Here is a 27,624-nt window from a genome sequence, read left to right on the forward strand (position 1 = left end):
GGTGATGTTCTACAATTTGACTCCGTTTTGACTCTATGTACCCGGGAATGGTAGCAGATTGGCAGATCCCACAAGTTAAGGACTCAGTCCCACAATACTTCACCTGCTCTCCCTGCCCCCACCCCTGCCATTTCCAATGTCATTTGCAGGTCCAGGTTGTTACCTGTATTTCTGACCAATCAGCTATAAATTGACATGACAGTTCCTCGGTTTCAATTAATTTGCTGGAGCAGCTAACTAAGAACTCAGGAAAACAAATTACTTACTATTTGCCAGTTTATTATAAAGGATACAGATAAACATCCAGATGGAAGAGCTGCATAGGGCAAAGTATGTGGGAAGGGTCCTGGAGCTTCCATGACCTCTGTAGGCACCGCTCTCCAGCATTCCTATGTGTTCACCACCCTGGAAGCTCTCCAGACCCCATATGATAGGGAGTTTTATGGAGGTTTCTTCAGGTGGGCATGGTCAGTTATAATTTCATTTCTAGCCCCTCTCCCCTCTCTGGAAAATGAAGGACGGGCTAAAAATTCCAAGTTTCTAATCATGGCTTGGTCTTTCTGGAGAGAAAGAGCACACCAAGAGTCACTTCAGCAGAACAAAAGACATTTCTGTCACCCAGGAAATTCCAAGATATGTTAGGAACTCAGTGTCTGGAACCAGAGTCAAAGACCAAATACTAGAACAAAAGATCCTCCTAGTAGTTTTATCACTTAGGAAATCACAGGGTTTTAGGAGCTCTGTGCCAGGTACTGGAGCCAGAAACCAATATTTTTTTTTCTATTATTTCACACATTCATTTCTAGATTTAAATTTGAGTATTAAACCATGTATTTTAATATGTTCCTTACACTTAAGCCTTTTATTCTCTAATTTTTATCATTAAAAAGTTAGATTTGGGGGTTGCCTGGGTGGCTCAGTCAGTGAATCGCTTGCCTTTGGCTCAGGTCATGGTCCCAGGGACCTGCGATCAAGCCCAATGAGTAGGGAGTCTGCTTTGCCCTCTCCCTGCTGCTGCCCCTGCCCATACTCTCTCTCTCATGTCAAGTAAATAAATAAAATCTTAAAAAAAAAAAAAAGATTTGGGAAGTCTGAAAAATAAAAAGGTTTAAAAAATAGAGAATCCAGAGAAGATAATTTTTTTAATCTCCTAAAACAAATTTGGGTATTTTTATCATGAAGAGGTAAAAATTAGGTTGAGATTTGCATAGAATAGTGGTTCAACACAAATACCATGTTAAGTTTGGGCAAGGCAGTAAACATATACTCCTTTCACATGTATATTAAGTCATTTGACTTCCATGCAGTTCTTATTAGTGCTATATGAGTTATTTACTAAAGAAAGATGAACAAAAATTGGTTCTTTACCCTCAAGAAGACTACAGTTTGGTGGATGGTAATTAACTAAATACATAAGCACACGAAAGTGTTACTGGTGTTGTGATAATAGAAGATAGAAAATACACAAGACATAGTGAGAGACAGGGAAGGGAGTAAATTCTCCTGGGAGAATCCGAAAGGCTTTTCACACATGATGTAATACTTGAGCTAAAGCTTGAAAAAGGAGTTGGCATCCACCAGGAAGATGGCGCCTAAGGGAAAGCCCATTCCTGGAAATGGAATAGTAAGAGCTGAGTCACAGGAACATGAAACAGCCTGGCGGTTCTGCAGAGCTCCATGCATTTTGTTGTAGCCGGAAAATAAGAAAAGGAGCCATAAGGTTGGAGAGCTAGGTAGTTGTTAGAATATGGAAAGTTTTGTATGTCAGTCTAAAAACTATAGACTTTACCTAGTAGAACAACTGATGGTGGGTTTTAACCAGAAATGTTACTGAATAAAATTAGCATTTTTAGAAAGAGCATGTTGTCAGCAGTGCAGAAGAATTAGAGAAACAGGAGATAGGGAAAACAAATCCAGAGGCGACTGCAGTAGTTTGCAAGCAGAGAGGAGGCCTGACCCAAAGCACTGACTGGAGAAAGAATGAGGTCAGATGTCAGAGCACCTAATTGACTTTGTGACTGATTCTCTGTGGAGAGAGAGAGGCTTCCCACCTTTCTGGTGAAGGCAACTTAGGTGGATAGCAAAGCTTTCCTGAGGAACTAAATAGTCGAGGAAAAGTTGGTTTAGTCTTAAACCTACTGATTGGAAGAGTTTGGGATTTAAAAAACGTCTTGTGATGAGCACTGGGTGTTATTGAACACAACTTCTGAAACTAATGACGTAATCTATGTTGGCTAACTGAACATAATAATAAAAAAGAAAGAGAGGGAGGGAGGAAGGAATGAAGGAAGGGAAGGAAAGAAAGAAAGAAAGAAAAAGAAACATCAGCATAGTTGGCAGATGAAGTGATGAAAACAAATGTTGCTGCCCAGGGTAAGCTTGCAGTGTGAGGGAAGAGAAGGTCCAGTGGGTCTAGCAAACAACCCTGATAAGCAGTGGCAGGATAAACCAACAGAAAATAGTTTTCCAGAAAAAGGGAGGAGAGCAATGGGCAGTGTTAGAGATCCTAGCTGCTTAAATCAGTCTGTTAACTGACCATTTGAAGTCTTGGGTGTGGTGACTTTAACTTCAGATTTAGTCTTCTGGTGGAGAAAAGCTTAGTTGTACTTGGTTGAGACTGAATGTTTAAGTTAAATGGGTAGTAGTTATGTGCTGTTTTTCAAGGAGTGTAGCTTTTAGTGAAGCTTAAGGAAATTATGGAATCATTGAGAGAGTTTTTGATTGTTTGCTATTTGTTTTTATACTGAAGCAGAAAGATCTGTGCTTATATCCTATAAGGGAATAGCCAGTAGAGAATTTGAAAGAATTATGAAGAACTTTAAGTATCCCGAAGGGAATAGATGGAGGTACTAATCTCGAACAGAAGGACACTAGAAGAAAAGACATTGAAGGTGGAGGCAAGATGTATATTCTTTCATAAGTTTGAAAATGAAGATTTCAGAGGGTTGAAGACCAAATTTTCTCTATGAAGTAAGGAAATATGTTAAGAAAAGAGGCAAAAGTTTGAGAAAATCAAAATATATTGAGGTAAATTGACTTTGACTAAGGCATGTTGTTGGGTAGATGGTTTGAACCAGCACCAAATCTTAATTTTAAGTTTTGCACAGGGGAGTCCCATTAATCATCTTGCACTACCAGTCCTATTAGAGGCTCAAAAGGTCTGCATTAAGTACTGAAAAACTGAACTTCATTATAACTGATTCAAATTGGAATTCTGGTTTTAGTTCATGCAGTTGTGATGAACTGATTTGAGGGGAGATTTTCTGGCACCTTATCCCACTGTAGAAATTTCTCTTCCAGCAGGAACTGTGTTTCTTCCTAATCCTTCATGTCACTATAGTAATTTATAAGGAAAATATCTAGAGAAGTAGAACTCATGTTTGGATTTCTCTTTATGACATCAAAGGCTACTCATTTGTTAGGTTTTACCTGGAAATCACAAGAACTTAAGCTGCTTTAAATTTATAGTGCTAGAATATTGATAACTGCCTTCAGTTGCCTTCAATCTCACTGTGGCTCAGGTTTTCTGTTTCATATGTTCTTTAATTACTGGGATTCTAATTTTTATAATAGACATTTGTTTTGCCATAAAACATTTTCTGGGTATTGGGGGGTTTTGGCAACCAGAACCATCCTCAAATTAAAGTATTAACTGTATTGTTTTTCCAACTTAATGGAAAAAAACAGCCTTCTGCAGGAAGAAGGGGGAAAAATTTGCAAACGTGAGTATATAGACAGTATTATCATGTTTCAAGTTACAATTTAAAACCAATTGGAGGTGTCTTCACAGCTTGAAATTTTAAAAACAATTCTTCAGGTGAATGTAGCATGTGATCTAAAATCAGCTAAGATGATTAGGCTTATAAGTGTATATGAAAATGAGTGTTATATATCTCCCAAAGGTTTCATAGTTTAGCTAATCACCAAAAAAGAAATTAATTGTTAGCTTGTTCAGTGTTGTACCCTCAGTTTTAGATCAGGACAGTGACTTTTTTAATATGAAAACTAACCTCCTCTTGGAGAATTAGTGTTTGCATGTTTTGCACAAAGCTGCTTCTGCTCTTGAAAGAGTAGCCAAAAACATTTTTGTGATTAACTTGACAGAAATTCAGGTGATACTTTTTCTTTTTTTCTATTATGAATTTCATCAAATTTTTATGCTTTTTGTTTTCCCCAGTTTGGAGGTATTAAACTGACTTTGGCAGACTGTGGTTTTTGCATGAAGCAAGCAGAAAAGCGTGTTGTGAAAAGAGGGCAGATTCGTGTAGGGTAGACTATCTTAGCCAACCTTTCTGTTGTTGTAAAATTATTAAGCAATTCTTTTCCACAGCATGTATTACAAAAATAGATATTGCTTCACTCTATTTAATGGTTATTATTATTTTTCTCCCTCTAAGTAGTGAATGTGTATAGGCTAGCTTTGAAAATACTTTGAGTACTAATTTCAAGTCACTGTAATAATTAACAACTGTCCAAAACCTTTGAAATCTGCCATATGTTCCCAATTACCATTTCATAGATATAAGATATTCTCTTCAAAAATGTGTCAAGAAGAGCAGAATTTTAAAAATGCTTAGGAAGAAACTGTAAAGTTTCTCTCTTTGAGCAGAGACAAGTATCCTATTCTAGCTTTCCTGGTGTTCTTTTTGTTTTAGCACAAGTAAATATCTGAAAAGGAAGACTGAAAAGACTGTGTGTGTGTGTGTGTGTGTGTGTGTGTGTGTGTCCGTCCCCATCCCCAGCATACACCTGTTCTTTTGTACCAGCTTTCAAAATGCATTGTTTGACATGTAGGATAAAAATTTTTAAGAACGCAGAAGTAAAACTGAAAATGATTCTAAAAAGAGAAGTGGATTAAATTGTTAAATGATAAATATATCACTGTATATAGTACTTCCATTTAAAAGCATAGCTCCCTGAAATATTTACTGCATCATCGTACTAAATTACATATCCCTAATTACTCTGATTTCTAGTGATGTTAATAACCAGTATTTCTATAGAACTTTATTTGTGTAGTGTCCTATGGCTTCCCTTTGCCAACATACTCAATTTAAATCTGTTTTTTATTTAATATGTTATTTAGGGCTTTATGTCTCACATATGTAAATGGTAATTTATTATACCAGTTCATCTTTATTGTTCCTCTAGCACATTTCTCACTGAAGCATGCTTACTGTTTTTATTTTTATTTTCTGTGCTTTAAGATGGAAATAAAGCTCAAAGATGTGAGATGATTTCATTGTTACTTTAGGTATTATATTACTATAAAGTCACCATTAATTTCGGTCAGTGTTTAATAATAGATTCTGATAGAATTTTTAAAGCTGGATAATTTTTTTTAGCACTGGTGTGGTATTTGACCCCATATAACTACTTTGAAAAATATTTTTGCTTTTTGAAAAATAATATCACAACAGTTTATCAACTTTAGAACTATATTGTCATATGGTCTTAATGACTGTAGACTTTTTCACCAACTATGTAAAAGCCCTTTGCTTCAAGAGAAAAGCTTAATCTAAGATATACCATTTACTGTCACTGAAAGAAGAGAAGCATTTACAAACATTATATAAATGATGAGTCAGATAAAGGACATGTAATAATCACAATCCACTACTATGTAGCGCATCAAAAGGGAATTTTGATTATTTTTTACAATGAGAGAAGGCAGCTGTTTTCATATATTAGCGTTTATATGCCGTAAACTATCATTTACTAGTTGACAAGTTACAGGTTACATTTTGCAGTAAATTAGAAATTCAGACTTCCAAATCTTTCAGAATTAGATCACATTTTTATCCTGATTTCTGAAAATTTTTATCCTGATTTTCAAAAAATAAGTAATGAATAATAATCAGACAAGAGACTAGATCATTGCCAAAATTAATTCAAAGTTACAAGATAAATTTACATGTAAAACTTTCTTTGTGAGCTGTTCTTTGTTTTCCTACAAAAGCTATAGTTACAATGTTGTATTTGTTACAGGTGTCATTTCTGGAGGACAGTATTGTATTCAGATAGTCATAGTAAGCTTCTTGTGTTAGAGAGCATTGTATTTACTTACAGAAATTTTGCTTCATCATTAGATCAGTATTGTTTTTAAACAGTGCCTTAAGAATAAGTGTTTTTGATGCAATGATAGCTATTCCATTTGGCAAGTGAGGTTACAGCTCTGTTACCCGTGTCACCATGATGTGTGTAAACATGAGTATTATAGGAGTTTTCTGTGCAGTCTCTAAAAAGGAAGGACCTGCTAGTTCTCAAAATGCTGAAGAAATGTGACTGTGAAACATTTTAACTTTCTTAATTGAAAGTCAGAAGTGGGGTCACTTTTAATTTTTACCTGTCTTGAATAACTTTTAAGACCACTCTATTTAAGTTATTAATAATGTCAATTTCACGATAAGCAGATTTGTTTTGGTAAGGCAGATGTACTTTCATACAGTGACGCTTTCATTACCACTGTACTCCTTCCTTGATAAAAATGATTCTGTTCTGTAAACCTTAAAAACTAAGCATATAAATCCTTACCATTTGTTTTGATCTGCCATGTGACCTGGTTTGCATCGCAGGCAAATATTTCTCATCCAGTTTTTGCATCAGTAACCCAGGAAATTACACTTTGGTTCTGATTTGCCTTTCCTATTACAGGTCAACAAAAATCTCTCCTTTTCTTCAACGTCAGCCTCCTCACAGCAGTCTAAGTTAAAACAGTCAGACATGCTGGCCGCTCATCAGATTCTACCTCAGTCTGGTTTCCCTCAGCCCGGTGAGCCCTTTCTTATTTTGAGTATTCTTTTAAATGTGCAGATGCTATTTTTTTATGAATATCCTTTATTTCACTTCAGAAATACAGCTCATAGCTTTGTAATGGTCAGTTTTCGCACTTGAATGATATTCTAGCATCTTTTTTCTTTATAATCACTAAAATTCTTTTAAAAGCAAATTTGAATTTGGTAACTTTAATAGCGGATACTCTAAAGCTCTATTTTATTGAGCAGAAAATAATTTTAAAGTAGCAAAACATGTAAATCTTAAATCTGTGTAATATGAAATCTGATTCACTTTCCCTTGGATAAAGGAGCCATAGTTGATGAATAATCCCATTCTATAACTCATTTCAAGAAAAACCAAGGTAAAATACATTTGAGAAGAAACAGGATACAACCTGCCAGTGATACTATGTTTCTTCAAGGTTGGCAAATTAATAAGCTATGCAAAGAAGCTACTTATAAAAATCTACATGAATCACTGAGTTGAAACAAACTGTGCAGTTGCAAATTTTTAGGCTAATGTTTTAAATTTATTTGAATAAGATTTTCACAGGATGTCAAAGAAAAAGCATCAAGGTGAGAAATGTATATTTTGGGTAATTAAAGAAGACAATTTCTGTTCATTAAGCTGTATGTTTGCACAGTATTTTTTCTACTGAATTCTTTTAGAAAGGTGAGACAGCAGAGAACAAAATTATTATCTTTGACAAAGAGTTTATAATGAATTGAGCTTCAATAGAACAACGTAATTTATTTTGAAATTTGGGAACCATATTACTTTTCTTTTCTTTCTTTTTTTTTTTCCATATTACTTTTCTACTTTAAAAGTGTTTGGAGTTACATATGGAAGCTATTTAATATTATTGTATTTTACTGTTGCTGTATAAGTTACACATTACAGTGAGAACATACTTGGATTAAGAATTCTTGTATTCAGTCTTGGCTGTGCCTTTTATTACCATCATCCTCTTAAATCTTGATTTGAAAGTGGAAATGATGTTTACACTTGATGGTGTTGGAGTTCAAGTCACAACGCACATACGAAAACACTTTGTAAGCATAAGGCACCCTATGCATGATTATAAACATGATGAGTGTGCATGCTAGCTTCACACAAACTTTCAATTCCAATTGCAAATCACTATAATAACGAAGTTATCCCAAACCTTAGAAATTTTAAATTTCTAATGTTTCAGATGTGTGCCAGAAGTTGGAACAGCAGCGTTGGTCATTCTTATGCACAGTAGAGTCACAGTCCATGCCACCCCTTTAGACTCTTACTCTCTGCACCCCATCTAGATACTTGGTTTGCCTTCAGATCATGTCATTTTAATGACCAGGAGGGAGACAACTGGTCTCCACCACTTGATTCCTGCCATCTTCCTGCTGAGGTCTAAAATTCTTCTGGGAACAAATCCAGGATTCCACACTTCAGGATCAAAAGTGTAGAAGTGTGTGGTGGAGTTATAATATATTGATTAAAATTCATTCAAGTAGTATCTTAAGTTTGTCAGCAAACAAGGTGAAGATAATAGAAATAAAATTCTTTCCTATTTCATAAAGGGAAAAATAAGGATATGTAGGAAGCCTTTTGAAATGGGAGGAAGGATTACCACTGAAACAGGTAAAGAATAAAGGGAAAGCTAGATATGATAAAGGGAAGTTGTACAAACTTCACCATTGTACATAGGCTTTGGTCCATTGACCTTTAGCTTTCTGTGGCCATATAGCTCTTAAGTATAGCATTTCTATCATGCACGTTTCTGTGTGTGTGCCCGCTCTCAGAAGCATTACCATCAAACCACGTAATACATGGTAACACTGCTTCACATGACTGTTTTAGTTACTAATATGCTTGACCTCATTTTAAGGCATAGCCTTCCTGTAAAATTTATTGAGATATCACTGTATAGAAAGCTTATAGACGAAGAATATGTAGTCCATTGCAAAATGGCCAAATTAATCGATTTTATTCATTAAGAAGTTTATCTTTGTGGAAAAGAATCATGTAGTAGAAAACAGATGAACTAGTTTCTACACCTGGCTCCATTTCTACATGACTGTACCATCTTGAGAAATTTTTTTCAGGCCTGTTTTCTTATCCCTACAGATAACTGAGGGCTCTGGATTTAGTGAGTTTCTGTCTTAAAAATTCTTAAAAATTCTGGATTTAGTGAGTTTCTGTCTTAAAAATTCTGTGATTTTAGGGACTCCTGGGTGGCTCAGACAGTTAAGCATCTGCCTCCAGCTTAGGTCAAGATCCTAGGGTCCTGAGATAGAGCCCCATGTTGGGGGATCTGCTTCTCCCTCTCCCTCTGCATGCCGCTCTCCCTGCTGGTGCTGTCTTTCTCCATCTCTCTCTCTCTCTCTGTCTGTCAAATAAATAAATAAGATCTTAAAAAAAAATCTGTGATTCTATTCAGTATTCAAATGAGCTTTTAAAAGGGATAAACAGTTAAACGTTCCTGACTATACAAGAAATCTATTAGAATCTGAAATATAAGAGTCTGTGTATATTAGTATCTGAAATACAAGACTACAAAAACAGGGGGCCTGGTTGGCTTAGCCGGTTAAGCATCAGCTCTTGATTTCTGGTCAGGTCATGATCTCAAGGTCATGGGATCGAGGCCCCTAACCGTCTCTGCCACTACATGTGTGTGCACTGGTGCTCGCGCATTCTCTCTCTCTCTATCTAAAATAAATAAATAAAATCTTAAAAAATAAAGATTACAAAAACTAATGTAGATGATGTTTAAAAATAAAAATCTTACTTGAAAACCTATGTAAATATTCAAGTGATATCTGTAGATGTTTGGCTTTGTACAGTATAAAGAAAAGCTTTTTATGGGTACCTGGGTGGCTTAGTTGGTTAAGTGTCTGTCTTCAGCTCAGGTCATCATCCCCAGATCCTCAGATTGAGCCCCACCAGGATCCCTGCTCAGTGGGGAGGCTCCTTCTCCCTGTCCCTCAGCCCCTCCCACTGCTTGTGCTTTCTCGCTTGTGCTCTCTCTCAAATAAATAAATTAATTAATTAAATCCTTAAAAAAAAAAAAAAAAAAAGAGCGAGAAAGAAAAGCTATTTGACACTGAGCTAATCAGTATGGGCCCCCTGTTAGGAGGCTGAAAAGCACAGGTTGATTTGATATATGTTCTATGTGAGTTTCTGTGCTGGAAGCCTAGATTCCGAGCAATGCAGGTTTATGGTCTGCAGTAACTTCTGTTAACCCTGATTCAGGGTAAGTTCTGGATGATGGAGACTGCTAGAAAAGTAACTTTTTCTTCTTAGGTTGGCATTCCTCAGTTTCTAGAACAGTACCTTTTTCATTCTATAGTCATTTTAAGTCACTGCTTTGTTGAAGGTTCTCTCTTAACGATACGTACTAAATATTACAGTTTCTGCCCTCAAGCAGCCTCCAGTCTGACTGGGGAGAGTGATAAGCATGGAACAAATTATGTCAGCATGTGACAGATTATAAAATCACAGTATAAGAGTGTGTTACTGGAATCAAGAGGGGTAAAGCAACCAAGAGTTTTCTCAGATTTTTTTTTTAAGATTTTTGTGTTTATGTGAGAGAGTTCATGCATGTTGCACATGTTGGGGGAGGGGCAGAGGGAGAGAATCTAAGCAAATTACCCGTTGAACACAGAGCCTGCTGCAAGGCTCCGCTTCAAGACCCATGAGAGTATAACCTGAGCTGAAATCAAGTCAGATGCTCAACCACCTGAGCTACCCAGGCGCCCTGAGCTTTCTCAGATTTTATATGTCCAAATAAAATTCATGCCCCACACCCCTTCTTCTACCTCTGCTTTCCCTCCTACACACAAAGGCTTCCCAATCCCAGCACTCTGACCACATTTACCCAGTTGTTCAGAACTAGGAGCCACTTTTTAGTCCTGTTTTTCCCCCCACCACTTCCATACTTACACTCTTGTCTCTTAGCTTATTCTCCCCATAACAACCAAAGTGATTCTTTAAAAAATGAATTAAATCAGGGTGTCTGTGTGTCTTCCTATCACAATTAAAATGATTCTTAGAGTCTTTATCCTGTCTTATAAAACCTTCGAACATCATGCCTCTATCTTCGTTTTGGCCTCATCAGCATCTTGGGGGAGCTGGGTTTCAGGAGGCCATGCCAAGTAAACAAAGAACTAGGTAAACAGACATACCGTTTGATGACAGCTGGACTTGGCTCGGAGTCAGGCTGACTCTTATCTGTAAGAAATTCTGAGGTGGATGTGTTTAGGAAGAACTGAGTCTGTAAAGGTAGATTAGGGTCAAATTGTGTCCTACTGAGTAATTCCCATTTTATTTTCTAGATAAACTAGAGCTGTCCAAACGTATGAGTATGAAAGACATATGATAAAATATGTTTTTAAAAAACATATCTGGGGCGCCTGGGTGGCTCAGTGGGTTAAGCCGCTGTCTTCGGCTCAGGTCATGATCTCAGAGTCCTGGGATCGAGTCCCGCATCAGGCTCTCTGCTGAGCAGAGAGCCTGCTTCCCTCTCTCTCTCTCTCTGGCTGCCTCTCCGTCTACTTGTGATTTCTCTCTGTCAAATTAAAAAAAAAAAAAAAAAATCTTAAAAAAAAAAATAAATAAAAATAAAAAATAAAAAACATATCTGGTAACTAAGTGAGGGATGGGTTCCAGAGGAAAAAAACTGGATACAACTCTTTTTATTTTAATATATAATGTATTATTAGCCCCAGGGGTACAGGTCTGTTAATCGACAGCACTCACCATAGCACATACCCTCCCCAATGTCCATAACCCCACCACCCTCTCCCTACCCCCGTCCCCCGCCCCACCCACCCCTCCCCCCGGCAACCCTAAGTTTGTTTTGTGAGATTAAGAGTCTCTTATGGTTTATCTCCCTCCCGATCCCATCTTGTCTACCCCCCAAACCCCCCATGTTGCATCTCCATTTCCTCATATCAGGGAGATCATATGATAGTTGTCTTTCTCCAATTGACTTATTTCACTAAGCATAATACCCTCTAGTTCCAAAAAAGCTGGATACAACTCTTAAGAGATACTTACTTTAAAGTATTATGAGATACTTTGTGAAGTAAGATTCATTAGGCTATTATCCTGGGTTCTTAATTACAAAGAATCAATCAACTAATCCTATTAATCCATTTAAAGCTAAAACTATAAATCTCTCCCTGAGTAACTTTTATGAGAAAGAAAAGTTTACAGTTCTGTCAGTTATCCTTTAATAAAATGGGGTGGAATAAAAGAAAATTGTAATTTTAACATTTTAGGTTAAATTGTAGGCTGTAGCTCATAATACCTCACCATGTAGAGAACATGTAATACTGCATCTCAAAACGGTATCCATACTTCTTTAATATAATGAAGATCTCTAAAATAGTAACAGCAATTTTTGTTTGTAAAAAAATGATAAAGTGCTTTCATGTACATTCTCTGATCCTCAGTAAAACTTTCTAAGAAATAAGATAAACATTATAATCATAGAGGGTGGAATCTTTCCGGAGCTTCTAGGACTTTAAAAACTTTTGCTACTCAGCCCCTGTAGCGTGGAAGTGAGAGGACGAGAGCCAGCGAGCCTGACTGGTCAGAGTACCCATAACTAGTGTTGTCCTTAAAGCAGGATCTCCTCACTCCTAGCTCACTCCTTCTCATGCTACAGAACCAAACTGCCTACTTCTAGAGGAGGGCACAAGTGCAAGAGGTGGAGTGGACTGACCCTCCATGAAGCTGTGCCTGGAGCCACTCCATCATTCCTGGCCCAGGGACCTCCTGCTCTGCCTGTGGTCCCTCTGGCTGTGGGTGTTGTCTGTTGTTACCAGCTTTGGAGGTCTATGATCTACTATAGAGTAATAACCTGAACAGTATGGCCTCTGTGGAACAGGTGCAGGTGTTAAAATTGAGGTGTCAACAAGGTATTTCCTGAGGACTAATGAACTTATATTTTTCCTTGACCTTTAGATATAATTCTGTTTGCTACTTATTGATTTTTTTAAGAGTTTATTTATTTATTTGACAGACAGAGATCACAAGTAGGCAGAGAGGCAAGACAGAGAGAGACAGGGAAGCAGGCTCCCTGCTGAGCAGAGAGCCTGACATGGGGCTCAATCCCAGGACCCTGGGCTCATGACCTGAGCTGAAGGCAGAGGCTTAACCCACTGAGCCACTCAGGCACCCCTAGTTATTGATTTTTTTAAGCTTTGGTTTTTGTGAGACTGTGGTATTTAAGGCCACAGTCAAACCAAGAGGTTCTCTGTAGGAAAATTTTGTTCTGTGATCATTTGTCTGAATCCCAGATCCCCTTGAAATAGCTCAAGGGTTTTTATGGAAGTAAATTTTAAAGTGTAGATTATACATTAAAAAGTAGAATTAATTACTGTTGCAGGGGGAGCAGAAATTAGCAGGAAGTGCTTATTTGTTGGCAGGGGTAGTTGTATCATCTTTGCATGTTTCTATTTGAAAGACAACATGTGTCATTTGTATGTACTTAGTAGGTCTTTTCACATTTAGCTGGAAGTTAAATTTACTTCATATTCAGTAGATAAGTTGTCATATAAAATATGAATCATTTTATTAATATGTCTTCATTAATGTAGTTTTATTGCATCTTTTTTTAATTGTGGACTGGGAATTTGATGGGGAAAACAGTGTGACATGGTGTTTTAAAATAATCAATAGCTTCTGTCTTCTCCATATTTTGTTTGTACTTTTCATTATCCCATGTAAACATATATTAAACCTTACAGCCAACCATTTAATCTAACTTTTTTTCTCATCCTAAATAGGCAAAGTATTCGATTCAAACATAACCATAAAATGATTCAGATGACTTCGGTATTTGTTAAGAGATGTCAGGTTAACTTCTGTGCATCCACATGTTTAATATTTGAAGAACTGTATTTTTTCAGTTGACTTTTGTATATCTTTGACAAGTGTACACTTAACTCCCTTGACTAGCCATTAAAATTAGGAGCCATTTCCAGTTAAAATTTATTTTTATTGTTTTCAAGATTTCAGTATCTCTTAAGATTTTAATTTTCTTATAGAAAAATATAAAACTTTTGGGATGCCTGGGTGGCTCATTTGGTTAAGCGTCTGCCTTCAGTTCAGGTCATGATCCCAGGGTCCTAGTATGGAGCCCCACAATGGGCTCCCTGCTCTGTAGGGAGTCTGCTTCTTCCTCTCCCTCTGCTCTCCCCCCTGCTTGTGCACACACGCGCTCTCTCTCTGTCTCTCACAAATAAATAAGTAAAGTCTGAAAGAAAGATGCAAAACTTTTAAAATATTACCACTGAATTCTAAAATGAATCCTGGGTCATAGTTTAACCAGAGATTTTGTGATATCATTATATAACTCATTGTAGAAGGTAGATTATATCTAAGTTGGAAACATGATGCTCCTTGTATTTCAAAGGAAAGGAAAGAAAACATTTTGGCAAAAATTGGGAGTTAGAATGACCGTGAATAAACACAGCTGATGGCAAAAGGGGGTTTCCATTAAGGAAGGTAAAATGAGCTTCAAAGAACTTTCTTTTATTATCAGAATTGGCAGTTTTCTGATAGTATTACTTAATAAACTTTAAACTGTTAATTGAAAAGCATGTTTTGTTCTGATTTCAAACTTCCAGAATTCTAAGATTTTAATTCAGGTGGTGGATGGGTGAAAGGAATCCATTCACTGCCATAGGTAAAGATGTCTACAGAATTGATTTTCTGTAGACAGGTGTCTTTAAATGTGTTTTGTGGTACTTAAAAGAATCAAAAATGTTTTTATTATGCAATTTTTAAGTGCAAGAATTTGTTTTCCAAAACAACCACTTTTCTGAATTCAACACCTGTGCATTATGGTGCAGAAAGCACTGGACCTGGGGTCCGGAAAGGCTGGGGAGTTGGGCCTGAGCCCTAATTGTGCCACTTCCCAGCTGTTATCTTGGCAGACTGCCTTTATCTCTCTAGGTGTATTAGCCCTATTTTCTACTTCATATGAATCTTCTACTTCATAGGATGGTGAGGATCAGAAAAAATATTTTAATACTTCGAAATCCATAAGAAACTGTAGGAATAAACAACATGAGATTTCCTAGGAGATTCTTTTTATATGTTTTTTTTTAAGTTTGAAATCATGCAATTTGTATTGTGGTGAAAGGAATGGAGGAAGTCTTACATTAAGACATGATTTAATAAAATGTGTTAAGTGATATTATAGAAAAAAAAAACATGTCATAGAAGCAAACAATGGATCTAGAATTTTCAGAAGCATGCTAAAAAAGACATTAAAATGAAGTAATTTTAAGAGGAAAGTTTTCAAACAAGCATCTCAAACTTAATCCACTGGAACCCACCTAGTTTTTGGAACTTCGGCTTTCCCCATAAGTACCAGTCAACACAAAAGCCCTGGAGATGTGGTACTATTTTCATATTTGGATTTTTCTCAACACTGAGCAAATGATCTTGATTTCATAGATTTTTTTTCTTTAACACATCACTATTTCATATTCCCTTTCCACAGAGACTGATTTCATTTGTTACAATTTCTTTGTTGTCTCTTATAATTGGATTCTCTAAAATTCATGTTTGATTTGTACATTCAAGATATATGATGCCATTTTAGTCACCAGTATCAGTATTTTACTAAGTAATTCTCCAGGGATCCAACTTAACCCATTTGTTAAAGATCAAAACTTATCCTCACTTGTAATAGAAGCCCCTGTATTTCCTGAATAATAAATAATACTTGAATTATTAAGGTATTACTGTATTGATAACTTAAAGTTTATCCTATATTTATCACTTCCTAATTTAAAAATTACTCTGTCAACACTAGTAAATATTAATGTACTTAATGGTTCTTAATTCACATGGATATGCATTTAGTATTCATGTCCCCATCTAGCTACTAAATTTCTCCTAGTAACCTCTGAAGAGAGAATAGGAATGCAAACTTTTCTCCTCATTCAAATCTCATGATTTGAATTAAATCTCATGATTTGAATGAGCTTAAATTTGTCCACTATTTCCTAGCCAATTATTTTCTAAGAAGCTATTTTACATGATATTTACATATGTATAGGTTTCAACCTTACAATTTTCAGCCCTTTTCCCCATCTGTTAAAAATAGAAAACTTTAAGATTTTTTTTTTTTTAGTCACTTTCTCTGTGTGTGGGTGTGTGTTTTGTTTAAGAACCTAAATTAAATTTAGTTGTTGAAGTATATTGTAACATTTGCCGAGTAGGCTAATTTTTAAGGTGAAATAATTATAATACTCAGTGAAAAGCAAAAAGAAGACAACTGAAAACTCTTTTTTAACTGTAAGAAATTAAAATGAGATCCTATTGATTTATTAAAAATGAAAACTACATAATTTTATCCTAATGCAGCCAGAGTACATGCCGGACCACTGAATTTGCATTTTACAGATATTCTGATGTTTACCTTTTTTGAAACTTTCCAGTTGGTGTATTAACAACTTCTTAATTTGTCTTTTTTTATATTTTGAAGATTTATAGGAGATATTCACATATAGCATCCTTTTTTAAAAGACCACGTGTAAATCTTTTGAAAGCATAGGCAAAGTTAAACAGAGCTGCTGTAGTATATAGATGGTTCTGAAATATGAAAACCAATTTCAGAAAAGATACTCAGCTGCAAGCTTGTATAGCAAGATGTATGTAAACTAACCACTTTTGTCATATAAGTGGCAGAAACGTAATCATCTTCATGCATGAGCTTTAATTTCCTGAAAAAAGCTCCTGTATTTTACTTTCTTGTCTCATTTCCAATGACATTACCATTTTTCAAGTAGAAACTGTGGACCCATCTTTGACTCCTTATCCTTTCCTCTAATTAGTCTCAAAGGTCTCTCATTTCTTTACTCTAAATCTTTCTTAATTCACCAAGAGTCCTTTTGATATTTATGATCTCTTTCTTATCCTGTTTGTTTTTTTCTAGTGTCTGAGTTTTGTGGGTATCATTACATCTTCCTAAATCTCTCTAAGTTCTTTTCTCTGAATTGATGTTTTCCTCTGTGCTCAGTTTTTTCATCTGTTTATGTATGCTATATTTTCTTTCATGGCAGTGTTTTTTCCTTGATGTTTGATGATCCTTGGTATCTGTCTCTTTTTAAAAAGGAAAGACTGGGTACAAATATGATGTCCCTTTTCTGTTGTGTAAATAACTCTGTTCAGTATTTTGTTCACTTTAGCAGACATCTCTTGAGAACTTTGCATTTATGGTTAACACATATTAACTGGCAACTTATATTTAGGGTAAGCAAGCAAGATAAATGAATCCACCTGTCAGGCTATCAGATTCATTGCCAGAATGAGAATAAGGGGACAATAGTTTTCACTGTAGAAGTCTTTACTCTTCCCAAGTGGTATGTTCAATAATATTTTCAGGTACAATTCCACTGATTTATTTTGTATTTTTAAATCTTTTTAAACTATGGTTAATGCTCAGCAGCATCCATTTTATGTGGAATCTGCAGCCTGTTTGGCCCAAGTGTTTTACATACTAACGTTCAGTTATTTCACCTGGGTTTGGTTTTGTTTTGCCCCCTACCAAATATGCTGTTTCTCTATCCACAAATCCTGACTTTCATGTCCAGATAGATTCTGTATCCACTGTAGCCCATCATAATGTTTTCAGGCAGATGTTTCTAGTCACTTTTCATCTTCTATGAATTTGTTGAAATCTCTGACCTGTTTTATTCAAGCTCACCAGTGACTTTCACATTGCTCATTCCCATGGTCAAATCTTTGTGTTTATCTTACTTGACCTATCAGCAGCACTTGACAGATTCGATGGCTTCTTAATACATTGGTTTCTGGGATACCACATTCTCAGTTTTCCTTTTATCTCATTAGCCAGCACTTTCCATTCTCTTTTGTTGATTCTTCTTCTTTTCTTCCATGTCTTATTAGACAGTTCCACTGCAATCTAATAGACCTGCAGAGTCCAGTACAGTAGCCTCTAGACTCATATAGCCATTGAATACTTAAAATATAGCTAGGGTGACTTGAGAGCTAAATTTTTAATTATATTTCATTTCAGCTTTTAAATATAAATAGCCACATACATTACCATTGGCTATCATGTTGGACAGCTCAGAGTTACAAAGTCTACTTCTATATAAATCTTCATTATCTGACACCGGACTGATCACATGTTAAAATGTAAAAAATAGATTACCACTTTTTTAAATTTAATACACATAATGGTTTTAATATCAAAACTTCCTTGAATATAATGTTGAAAATTTCATAGTTTTTCATCATCCTGATTGTAGAAATGTTATTAATAAGCAATGTTGGGGGGGCAGTTGGGTGGCTCAGTCTGTTAAGTGTCTAACTCCTAATTCTGGCTCAGTCATGATCTTAGGGTCATGAGATCAAGCCCTGTGTCAGGCTCCCCACTCAACAGGAGTCTGCTTGAGATTCTCTCTATTACCCTCTGCCCTACTTCCCATACCCTAATACACACATGTTCTCTCTCTCTCTAAAATAAGTAAATGAATCTTTAAAAAAGATAAGCCATATTGATATTAATTTGATTAGGGGGTTCTACAAGTTTCTTATTCTTCCTATTTAAATCAATACACGACATTCTGCTTTTACTTAGCTGAGAGGTCAGGGACACCTGAATTTAAATCCAGATTCTGTTAGTTATGCTGTGACCTGGAGTAAGTTATTTCATTTTAGTGACTTGTCATTTGAAAATAGAAGATGAGAAAGTATTCACTGCAAGTGAAAGTTTTTAAGTACCAACCTGTGCTTGACTTAAAATGCACTAGAGTTATAGATAGTATCCTTATGACTGTATTCAGAGCTATTTTAAACATTGAGCTTTTTATTTTAAATTTACCTAACTTCCCACTAAATTTTAGAAAAAGAAATAACTATGTTCTTAGAATTAGATTTAGTAAATGTCTTATGTTAAAATCCAAATTCCTCTAGTACATAAATATTTTTTCAAAATACAATTTCCAGGCATACTGATTAAAGCATTTCTGTAACAAAAGTGATTTTTATTATATAAGTTTAAAGTAGGAGAGGTGGAAATTTCAGCTTCTTTATCAGAATATAATTTACATCAGGATGAAAGCGGTGAATGTTTGTGATTTACTGCTGTGCCTCCAGGGTAAAATGAAACTGTCAGTAATCAATTCCCTCAAAGGTGAAGATTAAAGGAAGAATTACAGCTTGATACGGCTATATCCGGCAAGGGGAGAAGGGCAGGTTATAAAATGGATAAATTGCTTTTGACCAGGGATAACTTTATTCTTATATAGTTTGAGAATAAGACTAGATATAATGTTAATATCAACCATAAGATGCATTTTACTATTTTTATAATCATAAACCGAAATTGACAGTTTTTTCTATTTTTAAGGCAGTGAAACATACAAAATAATGTTATTATAGGGTATATTTTCATATCTGTAGCTTTTAAAGTAGATTTTTTCATAACTTTTTTTCCTGAAAATAAACTTAATGCATGGTTTTGAAGGAAATAAGTATTCTATAATTTTGATGTCTTTCTTTAAATGTAGATACTATTTTTAGTTTTTCAGTATTACAGTGAATATATCTGCATATCAAAATGTTGTGCCTACCTCTAATGATAAAAATTATTTTTAATTCATGTTTAAAATAAAAGGTCAAATTTGACTCCCCGTTAATCATGTTTGCTCATTCCTTCCCTTGATGTACCTGCACGTGTTCCACATCACTGCTTTTTCAGCCTCCATGTTCTGTGATTCTGGGAAAAGTGATGAATTTTAATACTAATCATTCTTTTATTTACTAACTTCACTCAGGGTGGACACTGCCTATAACCAAGATAGCAGTTCCCCATGTATACTCCCTAAGTAACTTTGAAAAAAAATTAAGTCTATGACAAGACATATTTCAGTTTTTAAACATTTTAGTTTGTGACTACTAAAGCTCTAGAAATTTGGAGGAAGACTCTGGAAATTTGGAGGAGGAGGGCTATCTAACTTAAGTTCTCAGTCACTCCTAGGTTATGCTTTATAAGACTATCTTCAGTATAGCCTTCAGATTTCCCTTAGACTAGCTAAGTGCATACTTTTGCATTTTGTGGTTTAGTCAGTTTGGTCTGGATAGCGAACAGTCTATGATATCATAGAATTTACTGGTAATGTTTTCTGGAAATGAATATCCATCACTTATTGAAAATGTTAACTAACAGTGGAAATTAGGTTTAGAAACCAGTTCTTCTGGTAATAATAGAGATGTCCAGATAATGTTGATTTGTATTTTCCAGAATTTTAAATGTGTGTTTTCAGGAAGCTTTTTCCTTGAATGAAAAGTGAATGAAAATGTAAAGAATCACTCTTTGTGTTGTTCTTAGTCAGCAACTTGCCTACAAGTATGAGAGCAAAGTTGATGACAAATATGGCAACTAAGAAATGACTAAATGGAGTGACTGGTCATATTTTAAAATAATTTAAGAAGTTTTTACATTGTAAATGTCCAATAAGTAAAAAGTAGAACATTGTGCTAACGTTCTAATTTCAGGCAATTTACTTTTTTCTCAACTTTCTCCCCTGAAAAATATTCAACTGTAATTTTATAAAGAGTAAAAATTGAGAATGGCATTTTGACTAGCATCCATCTTTTTGAGCTGAACCAGGAAAACTGTATTTTAGCAGAAGCATCTTACTAAAACCTGTTACTCAGTTTAAAAAATAAAAACCTTTATATACTTTATCAAAAACTAATTCATGCAGTTCATCAACCAGTGTTTACAGAGAGCCTACTATGTGCCAAACTCTGGGAGAAATGGATGATGAAAGACTGCCCTCAGTGCCCTCCCAGTCCAGTTAAAGAATCCGGTGGGCAGAAAAATAGTTACAGTAAACTGGGGCTGAGTTCAGTAGGAGATAAGCATAAAACACTAAGGGAGCACAGATGGGAATCAGTCTGCTTAAATTTATTATTCCTATGAAATGCACTTAGTTAAATGGCCTTGCTTAGAACTCCATGTTGTCTATTCAATATGGAATAATATTGTCTATTTAAGACTCCTCCAAACCATAGTTTAGAACTACGAGTCTGAATTTTGATGCTGACCTTTTACAAGGCCAGTGTGACACAAGTCATGGTAATAACCTGCATCACTGTACTGTATCCTTCAACGCTGCCTCCCTAGGGTGTTCTGTGAATAAGTGAGTGAATATTTATAAAGCACTCCAGTTTCTTTCCTATTAATATGTATAACTCTGTGTGTGTGTGTGTGTGTGTGTGTGTGTGTGTGTGTGTGTCGTATATTGCTCGCCCTTCTTTTGAAAAGGAATCAAGTCACATCTCACATCTATTAAGTTTTGTCAAAGCGAAGTAGGTAGTAAGCAGGTGTTGTATTTTGGCCAATTCAGAGTCAATAAAGTTTGGGGTGTTTTTGTTTGGTGCAGGGGGGGAATCTCTTGTTTTCTTTTTTTCTTCTCTATTTCTATTTTTGTAGTAACATGAGGCTTGATACTTAATGTCATGTCAGTCTTTTTAATCTGTGTATTTTCAAGTGAAGATTTAACAGAATTGAAAGTAAAACACATTAGTAGCTAATGTTAAAGGCATTTATAAATGCACAGTATAACAGGTAAATTAATTTGCTCAATTTACATGAAACTTAGAGGGAAAAGTTGATATAGCATAATAAGCATATTTTTTAAAAATTACTTCTCTTTGCTTTGAGTTATGGAAAATATCTTCTAAATCATCATGCTTATGTTCAAAATCTAAATTTACTACCTCTCTCTAGAATTTAAATAATATATTTTGTGGCTACACCTGAGAAAATGAGTTTTCTCCTTTGTATGTTCTCAATACCCTAACAGTGTAACAGATGAAAATACTTTTTCCATTATTAAATCTTTTCTTATTTTAACTTTGTTCTTTCGGGGTTTTTTGTTCTGTTTTTAATTCTAAAGGATATCTTATTCTTACACATGCAGATACTAGGAATGCAAAATTCATTCATACATTTAATAAGTACCCAATAAATACTCTCTTTGTCTCAGGCACTGTTAATCGGTGTTGTATGAATGTATCAGTGAACAAAACAGGTAATCCATATCCTTGTTCAGTCGAAAGAGGCAGACAATAAGCAAATAAGTATAGAACAAATAACAAGCAAAGGAAGGAAGGGGGATAAAGTGAACTCAGGAGTGAGGTTATGTTGATGTTTTAAATAGGATGGTCAAGGAAAATGTCACAAAGAATCTGACACTTGAGCAGAAGTTTGAAGATAAAAGAAAGCCATGTCACTAAAATTAACAAGTCAGGAAACGACAGATGTTGGCGAGGATGTAGAGAAAGGGGAACCCTCCTACACTGTTGGTGGGAATGCAAGCTGGTGCAACCATTCTGGAAGACAGTATGGAGGTTCCTCAAAAAGTTGAAAATAGAGCTGCCCTATGACCCAGTAATCGCACTGCTGGGTATTTACCCTAAAGGTACAAACATAGTGATCCAAAGGGACATGTGCACCTGAATGTTTATAGCAGCAATGTCCACAATAGCCAAACTATGGAAAGAACCTAGCTGTCCATCAACAGATGAATGAATAAAAAAGATGTGGGGGGCACCTGGGTGGCTCAGTGGGTTAAAGCCTCTGCCTTTGGCTCGGGTCATGATCCCAGGGTGCTGGGATCGAGCCCCACATCGGGCTCTCTGCTCCGTGGAGAGCTTGTTTCTTCCTCTCTCTCTCTGCCTGCCTCTCTGCCTACTTGTGATCTTTCTCTGTGAAATAAATAAATAAAATCTTAAAAAAAAAAAGAAGAAGAAGAAGAAGATGCAGTATGTGTGTGTATACACACACACACACACACACACACACACAATGGAATACTATGCAGCCATCAAAAACCAAAATCTTGCCATTTGCAATGACATGGATGGAACTAGAGGGTATTATGCTAAGCAAAATAAGCCAATCAGAGAAAGACACTTATTGTGTATGATCTCTCTAATATGAGGAATTTGAGAGGCAGGGAGGAGGGTCATGGGGAGCAGGGAGGGAAAAAATGAAACAAGATGGGACCGGGGAGGGAGACAAACCATAAGAGACTCTTAATCTCAGGAAACAAACTGAAGGTTGCTGGGGGGTGGTGGGCGGAGGGCTAGGGTGGCTGGGTTATGGACGTTGTGCTATGGTGAGTGCTGTGAATTGTATAAGACTGATGATTCACAGACCTGTACCCCTAAAGCAAACAATATATTTTATGTTAATTAAATTAAAAAAAAAAAGCCATGTCATCTGAGAATAGCATCCCCAACCAAGATCTCAAGTCAGAAATATGCTTAGTGTGCAGTTTGAAGAGCAGAGGCCGGTATGGCTAGAGTAAAGGGAATGAGGGGGAAGTAGAAGACTGAGGCCAAAAAAGTAGCAGGGGGCAGATTGCACAGAATCCCATCTAAACAAAGTGCAGAACACTACCAATTCCCTAGTACTGGCATAATTCACAAGAAACATATTTTTTAAAGGCAGAGGGAGGGGAAAGGTATATGGAATCTTATGGTTTGATATTTTCTAAATAAGAAAAATGAGTAAAGTGAACTGGAGACTATATCTGATGTAGTAGAAAATCCTTAGAGAAAGCACTATTTAAACTGATTGTCACCAGATGAGAAAACTAATAATCTATAAGTGTTGGGGGGTTCCTGGGTGGCTGGCTCTGTCAGTTAAGCATCTGCCCTTGGCTTAGGTCATGATCCTGGGGTCCTGGGATCCAGCCTCTCTGTCAGGAATCCCTGCTCAGCAGGGAGTCTGTTTCTCCCTCTGCTTGTGCTCTCTCTCACTTTCTCTCTCAAATAAATTAAATCTTTTAAAAAGAAACAAACAAATAAAAAGTGTTAGGTCATTCCAGCTAGGAAGGTCAGTTAAAAGGTGATTTTACAATTGAGGTGGGAGAATGAGACTGAAGTAAGAGAGATATTAGGTCATTAAGTATTAGAGATTTGGAATGAGAGTGGTAAGGGATAGAGAAGTAGAATTTGAGCGTTAACTAAGGCTACTAATGTTAGTGAATAAGTGGATGACTGTCCATTAGCAAAAATAGGGAAATCTAGAAATATTGGGAAAAGGATAATTATATTTTGGATATATTGAGTTCAAGATGCCTGGAAGACATCCAGAGCGAAATCTCTTTTAGCTTGCTCGTTCATTTGGACCTCATTTATTAAATATCCTGTTATGAGTCAGACCCTGTGCTAAGAACTAGACTGTATGCTTTGAAATATGGGTTTGGAGCATAAGTAGATATTAAGGATGTATAGTCCTTGAATCCACAGGAATTAACAAGGTAAGGTGGAAGAAGCTATTAAATGAAAAGAGGCCAAGAGACTAAGAAGCATTAGGATGACCATGAGATTGAAGGCTTTGCTCACTCCCCAAAGACAGTCAAGGAAAAATTGAGGACACAGACAATTACAAGAAGTTTCTTTTGGTGCTATATGTCTTTTTTTTTTTTTTTTAATTCTTCACTGCAGTAATAAATTTGAATTTAAAAAGAAATTCATATTATGATAGTATACATTTTATCTTTTTTGTAGCTGTGCTTGTGATTTTCAAGATTCTATAACATTATTGCTAAAATAATATTAGTGTTAAAGACTTATAGATGCTAAATTATATTTTAAGGATTAAACACACAATTGAATATTTTGGCTTTGTGTATATAATAAATATGTCACAATTATATGGAAACGTAGCTATTCTCAGATTGAATATCTAGAGCATGTCACAAAGGATATGATTTGGACAGACTTCAGTTTCCTGTTAGAATTTACTGAAGAAATTTGTCCAATACTAAAAATTGTATGCAGTTTTTGACAATAAATAACTACTGTAGGATTTTGAGTAATTATTGGTTAGCACAATTAAATTATTTGGGCATCAATTTAAAAGTTAAAGATGTACTAACATATACTCATTGGATCAGCGAATTTCATTTTTGATTAATATTTAGGAATAAGTAGCACAGATTATTGGAGCCTGAAAAGACACTCCCAAAATGCATGAGACTTAAAACTGAAGCACAGAAAGACTAAATTATACTCACTTTTGGTAGCAGGGCTAAAACCAGGAGCCATATTGCCTAATCGATGAAGTCCACACCATAGAGTTATTTACTTTTCCCTGCTTACTTTGTGCTTTTTCAGAAGCATTAATTTACCAGTCTCAAATATTAGGAACCCCTTCCCCTCCTTCTCAGTATTCTACCTACTCATTCATGTTTACATACCCTTAATGAGTGGGTCACCACCAATTTCCATAACTAACACAGGAAAGCCTACTGATTTGTGGTTTTGTATATTCACTGTGCTTTACCTCTGTGGTCTGTGTAGGCATCCAGACCTTGTAGACTCAGGGCCCTCAGTGTTTGATGTTTCTGAGTTTGGGAGAATTTTTCCTTAAAATATATGAAGCATATTGTTCAAAGGATGTTCTCTTTCCACAATCTGAAATGTGTACCAAATAAATAGAGGGCTTCCCATAGCATTCTGAACAAGTCCAGTATAAAATAAATATTAACATTTTACTGGGCTAGATGAGGATAAGTCACTTTAAGGTTCACATTTATTAGATGAATATTTAGAAAAATATTTAGAATATGGAATGACTGTACCACCGGGGAATCTGTAGCCTATTTTGCCACAAGATGTTTTTAACTCTCGTTTTCTGCTTTTGTGTATTCAGTCATTCACCAGGCACATGCAACTAAAATGCTGTTTTAGTTTTACAAAATTTACAAAATTGCACCGGCATGCTGGAGATGGGTATATGAATCAGTGGGGTCAAGAGAAGAATACCATAAACTCTTTCCTAGAGGACACAATGTTTGACCTGAGCTTTAAAGAATGTCTAAGAAATAATTAAGCTTGCGAAGAGGTGTAGAAAGGGAGAGAGCTTAGGTACACCCTGACTGTAGTCAAGAGCAGTTGGAGGATGGCAAGGGTAAATGAATGGGGATGGTTTTAGTGAGCTGGGCAGTAGCTAGGACCTGAAGGGATTTGTGTGCCATTTTTAGTTAAGCAGTTTGAGTTAAACACTCAAGGAGGATGATTTTTTTCCTGAAGATTGTGCTGGAGAATGACAGGATAACAATTTTTCCTTAGAAGAGCTATTCTGGCAGTATGGAATGTCATTGGAAAGCCTGTGGAGCAAGTCAGCAGGTTTGGTTAGGAAGCTATTCTAATAATCCAAATGAGGAAAAGGGGTCCAAGCTAAGGAGTGGGAGAAAGAGGAGCAGACAGGTTTTATCTATCTATCTATCTATCTATCTGTCTATCTATGATGTATACACATATCTAAACACACACATATATATGCCTGTGTGTATATAATTTTTAATACAAATATTTTTAAGGTAAGATTATTTTCACCTCAGGCTGTGTGAAGCAAGCCGTTAAGTTTTCTAAAGCAGAACTCATTGTTAGAATGTCTAACCCTTGTCATATAAATATTTAATTATAATACTTACTGCGTTTTATTCCTTTAAAACTTTAGTTCTACATGTATTTAAAGGCTGCTGAAAAAATATACAAATATAGGATATTTTAAACAACAAAGTCAAAATAAATCGTGTGTGTGTGTGTATCTTAAACATACATAGCATGCCAAGTATGATTTAAAGTGTTTTTTCCTGTGTTAGTTAACTAATTAATTCTCCCATCAACCTATGAGATACATATTGTTTCCCCTGTACTGAATGAGGAAATGGAGGCATGGAGTGGATAAATAACTTTACCAAAGTCACATAGCTAATAATTGCCAGAGCCGGTCTTCCAAAATATGCAGAGTGGCTCCGGAGTCAGGATATCTTATACTACTGAATTGTCCCTTGAAATGTACTTTTTTTTCCATGGGAAAGAGACAAAAAGTAATAATAGAGAATTGTAAATAACTCATACTTCTGGTTTGGGACAGGAATTTGCCCTGAAAAATATTTTTTTTAAGATTCTCTTTATTTGAGAGAGAGAGTGCACCAGCAGGGTGAAGGACAGAGGGAGAAGCAGACTCCGCAGCAGGGATCCCAATGGCGCTCAACTCCAGAACAGAACTCTGGGATCATGACCTGAGCCAAAGGCTCAACCAACTGAGCCACCCAGGTGCCCATGCCCTGAAAATTATTATTTCTCAATAAACATAGATTTATTGAGTGAAGCTATCAATGTATTGTAAAATATAAATACATGTTATAGTAGCTATTTATTCCTTTGTGCATTAATTTTGGAGCCCTCTCTTCTTTTTAGGAAGATACTCCAATAAATCCACAGTTAGGAGGAGAAGTGTTTGGTTTTCATTGACTGTTTTTAAATAATGCTGAGAAATTTTTTTCAGTGAAAACCTAAACCCTGTTTACTCTGCTTGCATGGAAGATTTAGCAATATTCAAAATCATTGAACATATGCTTGCCTCCTATGTAGTCGTTAAATGTCAAATAAGGATCTATAGTCCTTTGCTGAGTGTGTTCTGAAATTTCTTAAAACCATAAGAAAGTTGAAAAAAAAAGATAAAACTCCTAAATTTATACCATTTGCTTCTTCCCCTCAAAAACTTCATTGGTATATCCGCTAAGAAGGAGGATATTCTCTATATAATCATAGTACTGTTATCATATCTGGGAAAATTAACAATGATTCTATAATATCTAATAAACAGTTCATATTCAGATTTTCTTAATTGTGTCTAAAATATCTTAAGCAGTTTTTTTGTTTGCATGCTTCTTTTGTTTAGCATCCAATCCAGAGTCACACTTATATTGGTCACTATGTCATTTTAGTCTCATTTAATCTCTGCTAGATTAGACTCCTTTGTTGTTGTTTTTTCATGAC

The 27,624-nt window shown here is 35.7% G+C and overlaps 1 protein-coding gene across 9 annotated transcripts in view; it reads left to right on the plus strand.

The window, feature by feature from the left end:
- AHI1 (Abelson helper integration site 1) overlaps positions 1-27,624 on the plus strand; it is a 208,834-nt gene that overhangs the window by 89,115 nt on the left and 92,095 nt on the right. For all 9 annotated transcript variants that reach the window (XR_004284936.1, XM_032339436.1, XM_032339440.1 and 6 more), the window contains one exon: positions 6,655-6,772. Coding sequence is in view for 8 of the 9 variants with exons in the window: in XM_032339436.1 (XP_032195327.1) it covers positions 6,655-6,772 (118 nt within the window). In the remaining variant the exon portion in view is untranslated. The remainder of the gene's footprint in view (positions 1-6,654; positions 6,773-27,624) is intronic.

This window comes from Mustela erminea, chromosome 4, assembly GCF_009829155.1.
Source record: "Mustela erminea isolate mMusErm1 chromosome 4, mMusErm1.Pri, whole genome shotgun sequence".
Taxonomy (NCBI): domain Eukaryota; kingdom Metazoa; phylum Chordata; class Mammalia; order Carnivora; family Mustelidae; genus Mustela; species Mustela erminea.